We start from the raw sequence: 13,727 nt of genomic DNA on the forward strand, positions 1-13,727 counted from the left end.
GCTCTCAGCTGTGGAACCTTTTTTCTTCCTGGGCTCTAGCCCTGTTGGATATACATCATCCCTGATGACTCCACCCCTTTCTTTAACCCCCTGACTGTTAGCTTGTAAAGTAGAGAATGACATGGTGACAAAATTCATCACCGTTCCCGTCCCCGTGGATAATCCCCGTCCCCGTGGATAACCACGGGAAACCATCTTCATGTCATTCTTTAAGGAGAGAGGGAAGAAGCAGAGTATGAATGGCCACAACCACTGACCCACAAGCAATGCTTTGAAGAATGCTGGTGTAGAAGGATTGAGGTTGAAATAGACACTAGAAAATGACATGGGATTATTTCCCGCGGTTATCCGCGGGGACGGGAACGGTGATGAATTTTGTCACCGTGTCATTCTCTATTGTAAAGCTTCAGGTTTAAAATGAGTTTTTACTGCTGCAGTTTTGAATAAGGAATAATAGGGTAGATTAAAGGAATTCTGAGCTACTGCTGCACTCTGTCCTATTCTCTGCCTTTCTGATGTGTGAGCTGTCTGCTTGTCAGACTTTATAGCTTGCTTTCTGGTCCTAGGAAAAGGCACTGAATAGGGTTAGCAGCAGAGTCTCTGAATGAGGCAGGGTCCTGCCTATAACTATATACATGCCAACAAGATGACATTTACTTAAACATGTATTGCAAGTAATTGTTCCTGGTGTATGGGTAAGTCAGAGCAGGGTAGAGTTATGATGCCCAGGTGTATATTTTTAAAGTATGCAAATACAAATACACATTTACCCTTCTTTGGAACAAATGTAAATTTGTGTAAGGGAATTTATACATTCCTAGGGTTTATTATAAGAGTTAATATTTTATGAAATTACATAAATATCTATCTTGCCCTAATCAAATAGACCTAAAATAGGTGCTTTTCTGGGTGTTTTGTGTAGGCACCATATTCAAAAACTTAGCCGTGTGTGCGCTTGTATGTTTTTCTATGAAATGTTGACAAGAAAACAATAACCCCCTCTTTTATGAAACTGCGATAGCAGTTTCTAGTGCAGGGAGTCACGCAGAATCGCCCACATTGCTCCCAACGCTTATAGGAACTAAGTGAGTGTCGGAAGCAGCACAGGCCATTCATCATGGCTCCCCACACATGAAACTGCTATCGCAGTTTCATAAAAGGAGGTCTAAGTCTATTTTATGATAGAAATTCCCTTTATTGACAGATTAACTGGCATTCAGTCCTTCTATCCATCTGGGATTATTGCCTCAACATTGGTCATTTTCTAATGTTCAAACTATGACCTAAAGCTGCTTTAACCATCACTTTGTAATCATGTAGTCCCAGCATCTGATAGTAACATGGTACTATTATAGTGTCAAAATAGCTATTCACTATTTGATAGTGTCCTGTCAAGATTAAAGTAACCTCTAATCTGTTGCTCTGTGTGTAGATATTCAACCAGAGAACACTCATAACAGCAAGTATGCTGCCTTTTTTTTTCTCAGCACAAATGGATTGCTTTGTTTCATTGTATTAAGGACTGAAATGAAAACCAAAACTGTATCAAAATAGTGTTAAGATATGGGATTTAATAGAAAATTTGATATGGTCACACCTTTATTCATAACATTTCATTGGTTGCCTATTTAGTATAGGATACAATTTAAAACGCTATCCCTGGTTCATCAGTTCTGTATCATCAACAACCTGAATATTTACACTCGTTAATAAGACTTTATTATCCCAGGAGAACATTAAGATCAATGCAAAATGGCAGACTAGTACTCCCATACTATCCTTCAAATGATATGTCATAGACTAATAACCCTACTGGATATGGATTTCTACAGGACCCAGAGATCGGTACTATTTTTGTATTGTTTTAAATTAGTACCATGTCTTATTTGAAGGAGGAAAAGAGACCTCAAGCTCCCACAGCTGTTTATTATTAGAACTTGTCTTGATAAGTCAGCTGATAGCAGGCTATCTCCGGTCAAAAACCTCCTATTTTTTAAATTAATTTTTAAATTAATATCTTCTGTGATTCTTTTTTACTTTTATCATCATTTTTTGTCAGTGTGTAATTTTTTTAATTCAAATTTCCATTATACGAACCCTTAACCCTAAAGGATTATACTTAGCTTGGGATGTTTATTGCCCAGCTTGATGGGTGCGACGGAGTGTCCCCGTTTCGCTCTTCACATTTCAGAAGAGCTTCTTCAGGAAATAGGTTATCCTATGTTACAAAAACTGAACAAACACATAAAAAAGATGATTAGCATCTAACAAGACCAACTGGAGCCCTGTATGGAAAGAAAGCATCCAGACATCTTGTTTTGAATTAATTTTTATCAATGCTATTTTTTATTTTGTTTGTATTATTTATAACCCACTAAAACTATATTCTTGGCTGCTTCCATTGTCAGACGCTAAAATCATGCACTTATGCAAGAAACTAAAAAGTATTGTCCAGTAAAGAAATCATCTCTACTAGTGTGTACCTGTGTATTATCATTAAGCCGTCTCAGTGTATGCCATCAAAAACAGCAGAGTTGAAAGAATTTCCTTAAGCTCCGACTCATTCTAAACTTTGCCCCATCAATGGGGACTTCTACAAGTTGGAACAATTACTGATCTGAAAAACATCATAAAGCGTTCTGCTGCAGTGTCAGCGAGTCTCTGTGGACTACGGAACAGGAATCAAAAAGGCTGTTTTCATTTTAAACTTTTCCTAAGTCATTTCCGGGACTCCGAAGGCCAAAGAAATTAACGGGGCCTTTGTGCAGATGTCACTACGTGATAACATCACTGAGTAGCGTTATTCAAAAAACATCTGAGCTCTTTAAGCTTTACAAAAAGAGATTATGAACGAAAACAGTACAATATACATTGGGCATTTCGCTTAAAAATTTTTTTTCTTTGAATGACTTAGGGCTCCATTTACTAAGGTGCGCTAGCGTTTTTAGGGCATGCACAAGATTAGCGCGTGCTATAGTGTGCGCTAGCCAAAAAATTACCGCCTGCTTAAAAGGCGTGTGGCATTTTAGCATGCGCTATTCCGCGCATTAAGGCCGTAACTCACCTTTATAAAAGGAGCCCTTGGATGTTTGTGTAGATTTTAAACTTTTTTAATGATTTTTGATAATTAAATGGAACTTTTGAAAACTAGAGTTGATTAAAATTTATAACAAAACTTGTTATGTTTATTTATATGTGTAAATGTCAGCCTTCAATGAAAGGTTAGATTTTTATTTTCTTAAAAGAAAGTCTGCCAATTTATTGTTGTATTTAGACCTTTAGGTTGTAATGTCTGAAGGCGGTGGATCCATCTTTGTTCTGCCTGTACTCCCATCAGCAAAGACTGCGAAATGGAAATTTACTAGAAAGAAAGCTTTTTATTTCATTGGCCCCCAATTATGGAATCATCTACCACTGGACATTAGATTAGAAGTAACCACAAAGTCATTCAAGACTAGACTGAAGACCTTCTATTATGCGGGATCATCTGGGAAGGACAGTTGTCATCTGAAACCCCTCATATCTATTGATGAAAATTGATTCAATGCAATTATGGAGTTCCTTTCATATATTATTTGTATTATAATATAAACCGCTTAGGTCTGTAATATGCTGATGCGGTATAACAAATGGTAATTAAACATAAACATATAGTTCAGTTAAGGTTCTTAAGTCATCATAACACATTGAAATGCACTTTTTGGGTTTGAGGCGGAGCTACCAATCTGCCAGTTCACATGCATTAGTCATATGACACTTACTGAACTGCCCTCCTCTCATGAATTGGCTTCCTGCCACATGCCCTTGTGATCTGGCAAGTCTCTCTCTTCCTCCCTCTTGCTTGTTGCTTTCTCTGGTTCCTCCCCTGACTCAACTTCCTGTTTCTAACAAGCAAGATATGACCGAGGGAAGGTTCTGTGGAAGAGGCAGCCTGTCAAATAAAAGGAGAAAAAAAGTGGGAAGCGGGATCGAACACATCAACCTTGGAACCAACAGATTTTATTCATATAAACTCAAGTCAAAATGAATACATGTATAAATACATTAGGCATCTCCAACTCATCCAAAATACGGATATTAAAATTATTACGAATTCAAAAAGATTTGATCATGTTGCAGAACACACAGGTTACCCATTCCCCACCAAATTACATACAAAATTGCCTTATTAACTTTCAAAACTCAAAAGACTAATGCCCTTCCTTCTTAGACAGACTTTTAATACCATATGATCCTCCCAGAACATTAAGGTCCTACTCACAACATAGCCTCAAAATAATTGGCACTTGTCGAGCCACCATTTTTTTTGGTCACTGCTCCCTTAATTTGGAATTACCTCCCACTTTTTATTAGAGCAGAACAAAGTTTGGACAAATTCAAGTGTAGTTTAAAAAGTTTTCTGTTTAAAAATGCCTACGAATAAGTCTTGGAATCCTTCAGTCTTTTATTTTTGAAGCCAATTCCTATCTCTTCTTAAATCTATTGTGTTATCCTTTCATGTTTACTTTACTTAAAAATTGTAGTTCTTCCCTTTTTTCCTTCTTGTTTACAATCGCCCTTTCCCAATTCAAATCTGTCCAATTGTATGAAGATTTAGTCTTCTTTATGTTGTTTGTTCCCCCATGTTATATTTTAACTTTTTAATTGTACAACGCTTTGAATATTATGTTATTTTATAATCAACTATGAAACTATGAATATAGAGTCCTTTGCCTTTGGTGACCCGACACAGTCCGTGTTTTGGCCTCCAATCAGAGGCCTGCCTCAGGGGCGTGGGAGTCGGTCCACTAGATGACGCTATTGTGCTAGAAATACAAACTCCAAACTTGTATGTGCACTTATATGGAGCAGTACACGAAACTCTGGAGGAGCAAAATGTAAAGTAAACTTTTCAAGCGCTGAGTGTGAGAGATCTCAATTAACTTGGAAAGGCAAAGGACTCTATATTCATGTATTTATAGATATATTTATTTTGACTTGAGTTTATATGAATAAAATCTGTTCGCTCCAAGGTTGATGTGTTCGATCTCGCTCTCCACTTTTTTTCTCCTTTTCTTTGACAGGCTGTCTCTGGCCAATCCACAGAACCTTCCCTCGGTCATATCTTGCTTGTCAGAAACAGGAAGTTGAGTCGGGGGAGGAACCAGAGAAAGGAATGCTTGCTAGTTTTGTTTGATTCCATGTGGGGTTGTTTCTCCTATTTTTTGGTATACTGAGCCAGACTGTTATCATGAGAGCGGCCACTGCTAGTGACCTACAGCAAGTTTAAAGGACCATCTGGGGAGGAGAGAAGAAGAATTTATGTCAGGAGTGGGGGGCAATAAGAAATGATGATGCAACTTGTGAAGAAAGAAGGAAGGTATCCATGGGGGAACAGGAAAGAGGAACACATGCTGGCTTCAAGAGAGTGATGTTGGCCATGAAAGGGGCCTGCTGATGCAGAAGAAAGGGAAGAGTGAGGGGAAAGCTTGACATTGGAAGGGATGGGGGGCACAAAAGGTAATGATTGACATAAAAAAGGGGATGGTAATGTGATGTGTAACATGGGAATATGGACATAGAGGAATTTTGCTAGACTAGGGGGAATTGTAGTATGGTTAGATATGTGAAGGGAGATAGGGACACAGAACAGCAATGCTGGATGGGGCATGAGTAGGGACACAAAGAGTGGAGATACTGAGCATGGCAGGAGGACAGAGACATATGGGTGATAGAACTAGACATATGAATGGAGGTTGCAAGGAGGTAGACTCAGGAGTAATGTCAGGAAATACTTATTCACAGAGAGGGGTGGTGGATGCATGTAACGCCCTTCTGAGAGAAGTGGTAGAGTCTAAAACTGTGAATGAATTTAAAAAATGCATGGGATAGACACAGGGGATGCTTAAATATAAAGAAGATGGGAACAACATGGCTACTTAAGTGTTACCTTAGGCAAGAATGGTGGGAATGGTCTGTTCCGTGAATAGTGAGAAACAAAGAAGAGTGGCCAAATCCAGCACGAGGGAACAGAGGCCAATGCCAGACAAATTTAAACAGTTTGTGTTCCGCACATGGCAAGAGACAAAGAAGAGTGGCCAGATCCAGCACGAGGGAACAGAAGTCGATGTCGGTCAGACTTGTACGGTCTATGTCCTGCACATGGCGAGAGACAGGTGATGGTTAAACAACTTCAGAGTGTTGATCATATTATTGTCACATACTACAATTGGGGGGGGGGGACTGAATAGCCTAGGAAGAAGGGAAAGGCATCTTGACTGATACATGATATACTGTTGACAGTATTCAACTTATCATTCCCATCATGTTTGACTATCTATATGATTGACATGGTGGTGATTTCACAACCAGGAAGAGTTGGTAACTAATCTAATCTAATCTGTTATATGTGCTTCACGCAATACCTAAATAGACTCAAGGTGACTTACATCAAGAAGGGAATTACATTAGAACATAAAAAGTTCACATAGATGAAGAGGAAGAATTTAGAGGGGGATTAAGATAAGGGCAAAACCTAGACGTAATAGTCCGTAGATTCTGAGAAGGGAGGAGAAGGAGGGAATGTATCAAAAGAGGTTAGACTTAGATTCACGTTGCATTCTTCTTAGCACGTGCTGGCTGTAGGTTATGTGGGAATTTTGATGCTACTCTAATGTATTTTTGTGCTTTATTATCTTCTTTTGACCTCACATGCGGCCCCATGAAGTATTTTGTGCGGCCCTGGTCGAGGGCGATGCAGTGTTTTCCTCTGCTGTCCCCGAGTGTTTACCATCTTGCCAGCTCCCTCCTCTGTCTTGCTGCAGTGTTTGCACGGCCCCAGAAACATTTTTTTCAGCTAATGCGGCCCAGGGAAGCCAAAAGGTTGGACACCCCTGGTTTAGAGGGAGAAGGGCAGGATGGGAGTTGTATTAAAAATTGTACTGGCTGCTTGGTGTTCATAATATCTTTGTATTCAGGTATGCTTTCTCAATAAAAATATTTAAATACAATTTTTTATACTTCAATTGTTTTTAAATCCAGAATTTTTAAAATTTGTTTATTAAACTGTTATCATTCTGCAGTCCTGAAATTGTTAATAAGAAATCATGTGCTTGTAAATTCCACCTTTTTATCAAAACAAGACATGATATCAGAGATGTCAAGGACAGAAGGTAATGTGGCCTCTAGCAAATAGTTTATTTTCTTTGGAGAAGCAATGGAGTAATATTGATGGTACTCCATCTTAAAGCATAGGAAGAACTCAGAATTGTCACTCTAATAGCTGACACTAAAACATGTCATGGAGGAAGATTTTTTTTTTTTCTGTTAATCTCTAGATTGATAGGTTATGACAAAACTACCTTTGTGTTAGTTGAACACATCTTTTATCTATTTTTGCATGCTTTTTGGCTTGTCTAGAAAATGAAATATTGAGGTTTTTATTAGCTTTAACCGGATGCAATTTTTTGTTTTGAGGATGCCTTGGAAGGATTACAGATGAAGGCAAAAAAAATAAAAAACAGCCCAGTAAACCTTGTAGAGGCCATGGCCTGCCTTCATATACTGTCGATGCAATGTGTTGAGAGACTCATTAATCAGCAACTGAGTCACCAGTGCAATGTCTTTCCTACAGACTTCCAACGGACTGTGAAAGTCACATCCAGCACAAAAATTGTCAAACCAATCAAATTTGCCTACATTTCATCGAATTCTCAACTTTCTTTATCGCTTAAGGCACTGTAGTTTAAATACTGTACTGAAATGATATTGTTACCTTGATGTTTTCCATGACAATATCCATCTTAAATTTTGTAGTACTAATTGCCATGAAATTATATGAGAAAAACACTGTAATATGCAACTAAATATTTCTATATGTTTTTATATGTAACTGTATATACATATTTTTATACTGTTAATCTTCTGTGTGTTCGGTGAGAAGTTACAATACTAACAGTGACCCTAAGGTGTTGGTATAACAAGTTAATAGCCACAGTACTAGCAACTAGAAAGTGAGCCAGTAATGGAGGCAAATTTTTAAATTACTTTGTAATACCTTGGTAATAGTATAACATTATGTGGTAATGCCACAGGAACGGGGACCAAAAGTAGTAATGGTAATGGAATAAAAGTCTGGCCACCTTGCCCTCCTGAGCTTACCTTAATGAGTAGGGTTACCATATTTGTGAAGACAAAAAAGAGGACACATGACCTTGCCCATACTCCACCTACAGCCCTACCCATGTCCCACACATTTCCTTTGTCCCCCTTCCCATCTTCTGTACCTTTTTAGTGCTTCTCTCTCCCTTTATTCAACCCTCCTCCCCCACAGGTACTTCTCTCTCTCCTGTGGGTGCTTCTTTCTCTCTCTCTCTCTCTCTCTCTCTCTCTCTCTTGCTCCATCCAACCCCCAAACCTGCTCCTGCAGGTGTCCCTCTCTTTCTTTCCAACCTCCTCTCCTGCTGTTATCTCTCCCCTCCCATCCAGCACTACCCTATTCCATACTTTTTTCTTTAGCACTCTCTCCTTTCCATAATGCTTCTTCAGCCCTTTTTCCTTCCATGCTGTTTCTCCAGTCCCCTCTCTTCCTTCCTTCATGCTGTTTCTCCAGCCCCCTCCCTCCTTCTCCACATGCTGTTTCTCCTTCTCCCCTCCCTCCGACGCTGCTGTCTAGTTCCTGAATCCCCCACCTACCTCTTTCCTAGGCCATCTACTGTAAATTTCACCCTTGTTCTTTTTATTTTTAAGCTACTTACTAACTTTCTATCTCCCTGTTCTTTTTCCTCCTGTGTTCATCCCATGCATTTTTTAAATTCTGTCACTACTTCCCTCGGGAGAGCATTCCAGACATCAACCAATTATTCAATTTTCTATACCCTGTCTGTCCTGGCAGACTCACAATCTATCTAATATACCTGGGGTAATGGGAGGATTAAGTGACTTGTCCAGGGTCTCAAGGAGCAGCATAGGTTTGAACCCACAAGCTCAGAGTGCTGAGACTGTATTTTTAACCACCGTGCCACACTCTCCCCCACAAAAAAAATTCCTAATATTACTCCTAAGTCTTTTTACCACCCTTCAACCTCAGTTCATGCCTTTTAGTTTTACCATTTTCCCTTCTCTGAAAAAGATTTGCTTCTGTGTTAATATCTTTCAAGAATATAAATGTCTGTATCATATCTCCCGTCCCTCCTCTCCTCTAGAATATACATATCCAGGTCTTCTAATCTCTTCTCATACGTCTTTTGGTGCAAGCCCCATACCATTTTCATCGCCTTCCTCAGGATCGCTTATGCCGCTCCCTGAAGAGGTTTTTGTCTCTCTTTGTCTCTGAGGTTTTTGTCTCTCTTGGTTTAATTATAGGGCTGCCACTAGTAGACTGTTTCACTTTAGAATTTATGTACTAAAAAAGAAGGAGATTGTCACAATTTTAGGACTCCTGAAGCAGGCTCTTTAGCGGAAACACGGCCCTTGCTGAGCCATGTGATTGTCTTATGTTTGATATACATGTATACATGATATACATGTATAAGATATACATGTATAAGAGAAGAACCCCTTGTCTTAGGATAAAAATGTATAAATAGAAGAAAGGCAAGGTGGATGATTCAATCAATCAAAATGGGTCTTTATTAAATTATACAAACATTAACGAGTCCCAACAAGGATCCCTGTTTTGGTGCTACTAAATAACACCTTCTTCAGGGGACACTTGTATATGGAGTAGAGAGTTGCGCGGGGACAGAAATCCCACCCGTCCCCGCCAAAGTCCCACCCGTCCCCGTGAGGAATCCCACCCGTCCCCACCCATCCCCGTGAGGAATCCCTCCGTCCCCACCTGTCCCCTCGAGGAATCCCCTCCATCCCCGCCCGTCCCTATAAACTTCAGAAATAGTTATTTCATTTAATTATGCTACTGAATTAAAGGCTCTGGTAGAAACCCATTTACAAATAAGCAAAAAGACTTTATTAATTTGGAAATATTAATTGGGAAGAATACATACTTTGTAAACGGGTTTCTACCAGAGCCTCTAATGTTTATAAATTTTTATCAACACAACTAATACACTACTTTATCCTGAAGCAAAAAAAAAAAAGAAATAGAATTCTTTTCCTACCTTTGTTGCCTGGTTTCTGCTTTCCTCATGTTCTCATTCAATTCCTTCCATCCACTGTCTCTCTTCCTTCTGCATCTTCCATTTGCTCTGTTACTGTGTCTCTCCCTTTCTTCCCCCTTCCAAATTGGTCTGGCACCCATCTTCTTCCCTCCGCTCCCCCCATAGTCTGGAATCTGTCTTCTTCCCTGCCAGCGTCTTCTCCCTACTCTCTCTTCCCCATTTCCTTTCAGCGTCCTTCTCCCCCCCATCTTCCCCATGTCCTGTCAGTGTCCTTCTCCCCCTCTGTCTTCCACATGTGCTTTCAGTGTCCTTCTCCCCCCTGTGCTTCCCCATGTCCTTTCAGCGTCCTTCTCCCTCTCTGTCTTCCCCATAGCCTTTCAGCATCCTTCTCCACCACCACCCCCGTCTTCCCCATGTCCTTTCAGCGTCCTTCTCCACCCCTTTGTCTTCCCCATAGCCTTTCAGCATCCTTCTACCCCCTCTGTCTTCCACAAGTGCTTTCAGAGTCCTTCCCCCCGTCTTCCACAAGTGCTTTCAGAGTCCTTCCCCCCCCCCGCCCGCCCGCCCTTCCCATGGCCTTTCAGCGTCCTTCTCCACCCCTTTGTCTTCTCCAGTGCTTTCAGCGTCCTTCTCCCCCCCTCCTTCTCTCCCGCCCCGGGTGCAGCACAGCCGGCCAGGTCCCCTTACTTTTGTGGCGCTTCCCCAACCGACCGACCGACAACAGCCCCGGTCCGACAAACCTCCCTGCCCTTAACCGCGAATCTAAATTACCTTCTTACGGCTGCTGTAAGAAGGTAATTTATATTCGCGGCTACTGGGCAGGGAGGATTGTCGTACCGGGGCTGTTGTCGGTCGGTCGGTTGGGGAAGCGCCACAAAAGTAAGGGGACCTGGCCGGCTGTGCTGCACCCGGGGCGGACCAACCCCCTCTTTTGGTAGCCACTCGAACCACGAGGCTACTCTCCTTCTCCTTACCTGCCCTGCCTGCAGCACAGAGCCGAACGGAAGTCTTCCCGACGTCAGCGCTGACGTCGGAAAGACTTCCGTTTGGCTCTGTGCTGCAAGAAGAGTAGGTAGGGAGAAGAAGAGCCACGCGACTGAGTACATCCAGCCCCGCAGGAACCCCACGACCCTCGGAGGCGTCCCCACGGGATCCCCGTGACCCTAGGGGGCGTCCCCACGGGATTCCCACGACCCTAGGGGGCATCCTAGGGTTTATTAAAGGTAAAGAATTAATTTATTTCTGTGGATATAAGTTCTTTAAAACTCAGTTCTTGTAAAAGAGATGCATTACATCTCCATTGTTTACTAATGGGTACAGTCATTCCACAATTAATACTCAATGTTATGGCTGCATGGTCAGACACAGTAATTGGTTTGATTTCAGCGTGAGTAACACAGGTCCCATAAAACTACTTATAAGGAAATAGTCTATGTGTGAGTAAGATGAAAGAAAAAACAAAAATAAGTGTGTCCTTAGGGTGCATATGTCTCTATATATCTATTAATTGTAAATCTGCATTCATATTGTGCAGCGAAAACCATGCTTTAGCTTTCCTATATGGAAATTAAGATTTTCTATCTAATTTTGAATCCATTATCAAATTAAAGTCACCACCTATGATGTATAAAGAGTTCACTTCAGTTAACAAAGTGGATGTGATTTCAGAGAAAAAGTCTGGGGAGTTGACATTTGGTCCATAAATGTTGAGAATAGTATAAAGTTCATGCTGGTATTGAAAATTTTTTTTGACCCATCTTCCATTAATAATAATAATAATAATAATAATAATAATTTATTCCTATATACCGCCAAAGCCATAATAGTTTGAGGCAGTTTACAATAAGAAGTGCTGGACAATCAGAGAAATAGTCATAATGTAAAATCATCAAATACATGCATACAGAATAAAAGAAGTAAAAACAGTAAAAATTCTTAGGTTACAAATCGATTAAACAATTTTGTTTTTACTGATTTTCTAAAACTAAAATAGGATGAAGAGTACATGATAATGTTACCCAGCTAATCATTCAATTTACCTGCCTGGAAAGCAAGAGTTCTGTCCAAGAATCTTTCATAATGACAGGCCTTTATTGTTGGATAAGTGAACATTGAATTCTATGTGTAGGCCTAATAGAACAATCCAAATTAAAATGAGAAACCAAGTACATAGGGGCCAAACCAAATATTGATTTAAAACAAAGGCAAAAAAATTTAAACAAAACTCTTGCTTCCAGGGGCAGCCAATTGTCGATAATATGTTTATGTTTAACTGCTTCCTTAGCAAAGTGGCCACACCACCTTTCTTGTCTATAGCAGGAGAGAAGTAGGCAGGGTGAGTCCAAGACCTCTGAAGTTTTTTCGAATTAGATGAGTTAAGATGAGTTTCTTGCAATAGGATAACATCTGGGGAATCTCTTTCTAAGTAATTTCTTAGTTAATTTGATTATTTAGACCTTTGGTATTTAAATATATGATGATCAGAGACATTTGTTATGGGGACAACAGAGTATTATAATACCCTTATCAAGTAATATAGTAAAGTGATCAATCAATATGGAAACAGGAGCTGTATGCGTACTAAGTAAGTGGGTATGAAAACTCCATGTGTTAGTAACAGGATGATTGCCATCAGCAAACATCACAACAAGAAAAACAACAATTGGAGATAACAACATAGAAGCCAAGGGAAAAAACATCAGCAAAAAGAGCACTCTTCTAATATTGATTCAGCAGTGAATAATACACAATACATAATGTATCCTAATGGTAGATGAAAAGTAGGATACCATATGCGATGAGTTACATATCAACATTGCGGTGCTCTCCTGCTAGACAGCTGTATTTGGAAGCAGAGCGGTGTGACGCAGAAGCACGACCTTTGCACTTCTTGTCTGGTCCCGCGCCATTCAGTGATTGGCTGATGTCAGTTCTCAATGAGCAACATGGGACCAGGCAGGAAGCGCAAAGGTCACGCTCCTGCATCACACCGCTCTGCTTCCAAAGACAGCCGTCCAGCAGGAGAGCACCGCAACTTTAAAAAGGTACCGGGGCGGCTTCTGACTGTGGGCTGTGGGCTGCTTCGGCTGATGGCGGCTTCGGATGGGCTCCTTTGCTGTGGGTGGCTTCTGACTGTGGGCTGTGGATGGGCTGCTTCGGCTGCTGGAGGCTTCGGGTGCAGGCAGCTTCGGGCGGGCTCCTTCGTTATGTGCAGCTTTTGTCTGTGGGCTGCGGGCAGGTTGCTTTGGCTGCTTAGCACCAGATCACTAGATGCACCCCCCTGTAGAGGAGGAAATTTTTTTCCCTTGGTTTTTCCTCCTCTACAGGGGGGTGCATCTTATGGATGGGTGCATCTTATAGACTGAAAAAATACGGTATTTACAGAAAATCCAAAACAATTCTACAGGGAACTGTGAAAGAACATCAGTATAGTGTAAATATTACCAACTAAGCTAAAACAGAGACATTCAGCTCCAGGCAGGGGAAGGCGTCCTCCTCCTTGTCCCTCCTTCCCCCATGCGATCATTGCTGCACTGTGATCCAGTTGAGCCCCGCATACTCATCTTATCGGCTTCTCTACAGCCCTTGTAAAAGGGCCGATGACTAGGCGAGCTTCTCCCACCAACGGGT

At 40.9% G+C, this 13,727-nt stretch overlaps 1 protein-coding gene across 8 annotated transcripts in view; it reads left to right on the forward strand.

Moving 5' to 3' along the window:
* KIAA0825 (KIAA0825 ortholog) overlaps positions 1-13,727 on the forward strand; it is a 500,428-nt gene that overhangs the window by 260,175 nt on the left and 226,526 nt on the right. Inside the window, exon 21 of one of the 8 annotated variants that reach the window (XM_033918257.1) lies at positions 7,456-7,672. The exons of 5 other annotated variants lie outside the window; for them this stretch is intronic. In XM_033918257.1, the coding sequence (XP_033774148.1) occupies positions 7,456-7,480 (25 nt within the window). In that variant the 3' untranslated portion in view covers positions 7,481-7,672. Of the gene's footprint in view, positions 1-2,408; positions 2,551-3,274; positions 3,782-7,455; positions 7,673-13,727 lie in introns of those variants that run through there. 2 more of the 8 variants (XM_033918344.1, XM_033918432.1) reach the window with 2 other exon arrangements.

Source organism: Geotrypetes seraphini, chromosome 1, assembly GCF_902459505.1.
Source record: "Geotrypetes seraphini chromosome 1, aGeoSer1.1, whole genome shotgun sequence".
NCBI classification, from domain to species: domain Eukaryota; kingdom Metazoa; phylum Chordata; class Amphibia; order Gymnophiona; family Dermophiidae; genus Geotrypetes; species Geotrypetes seraphini.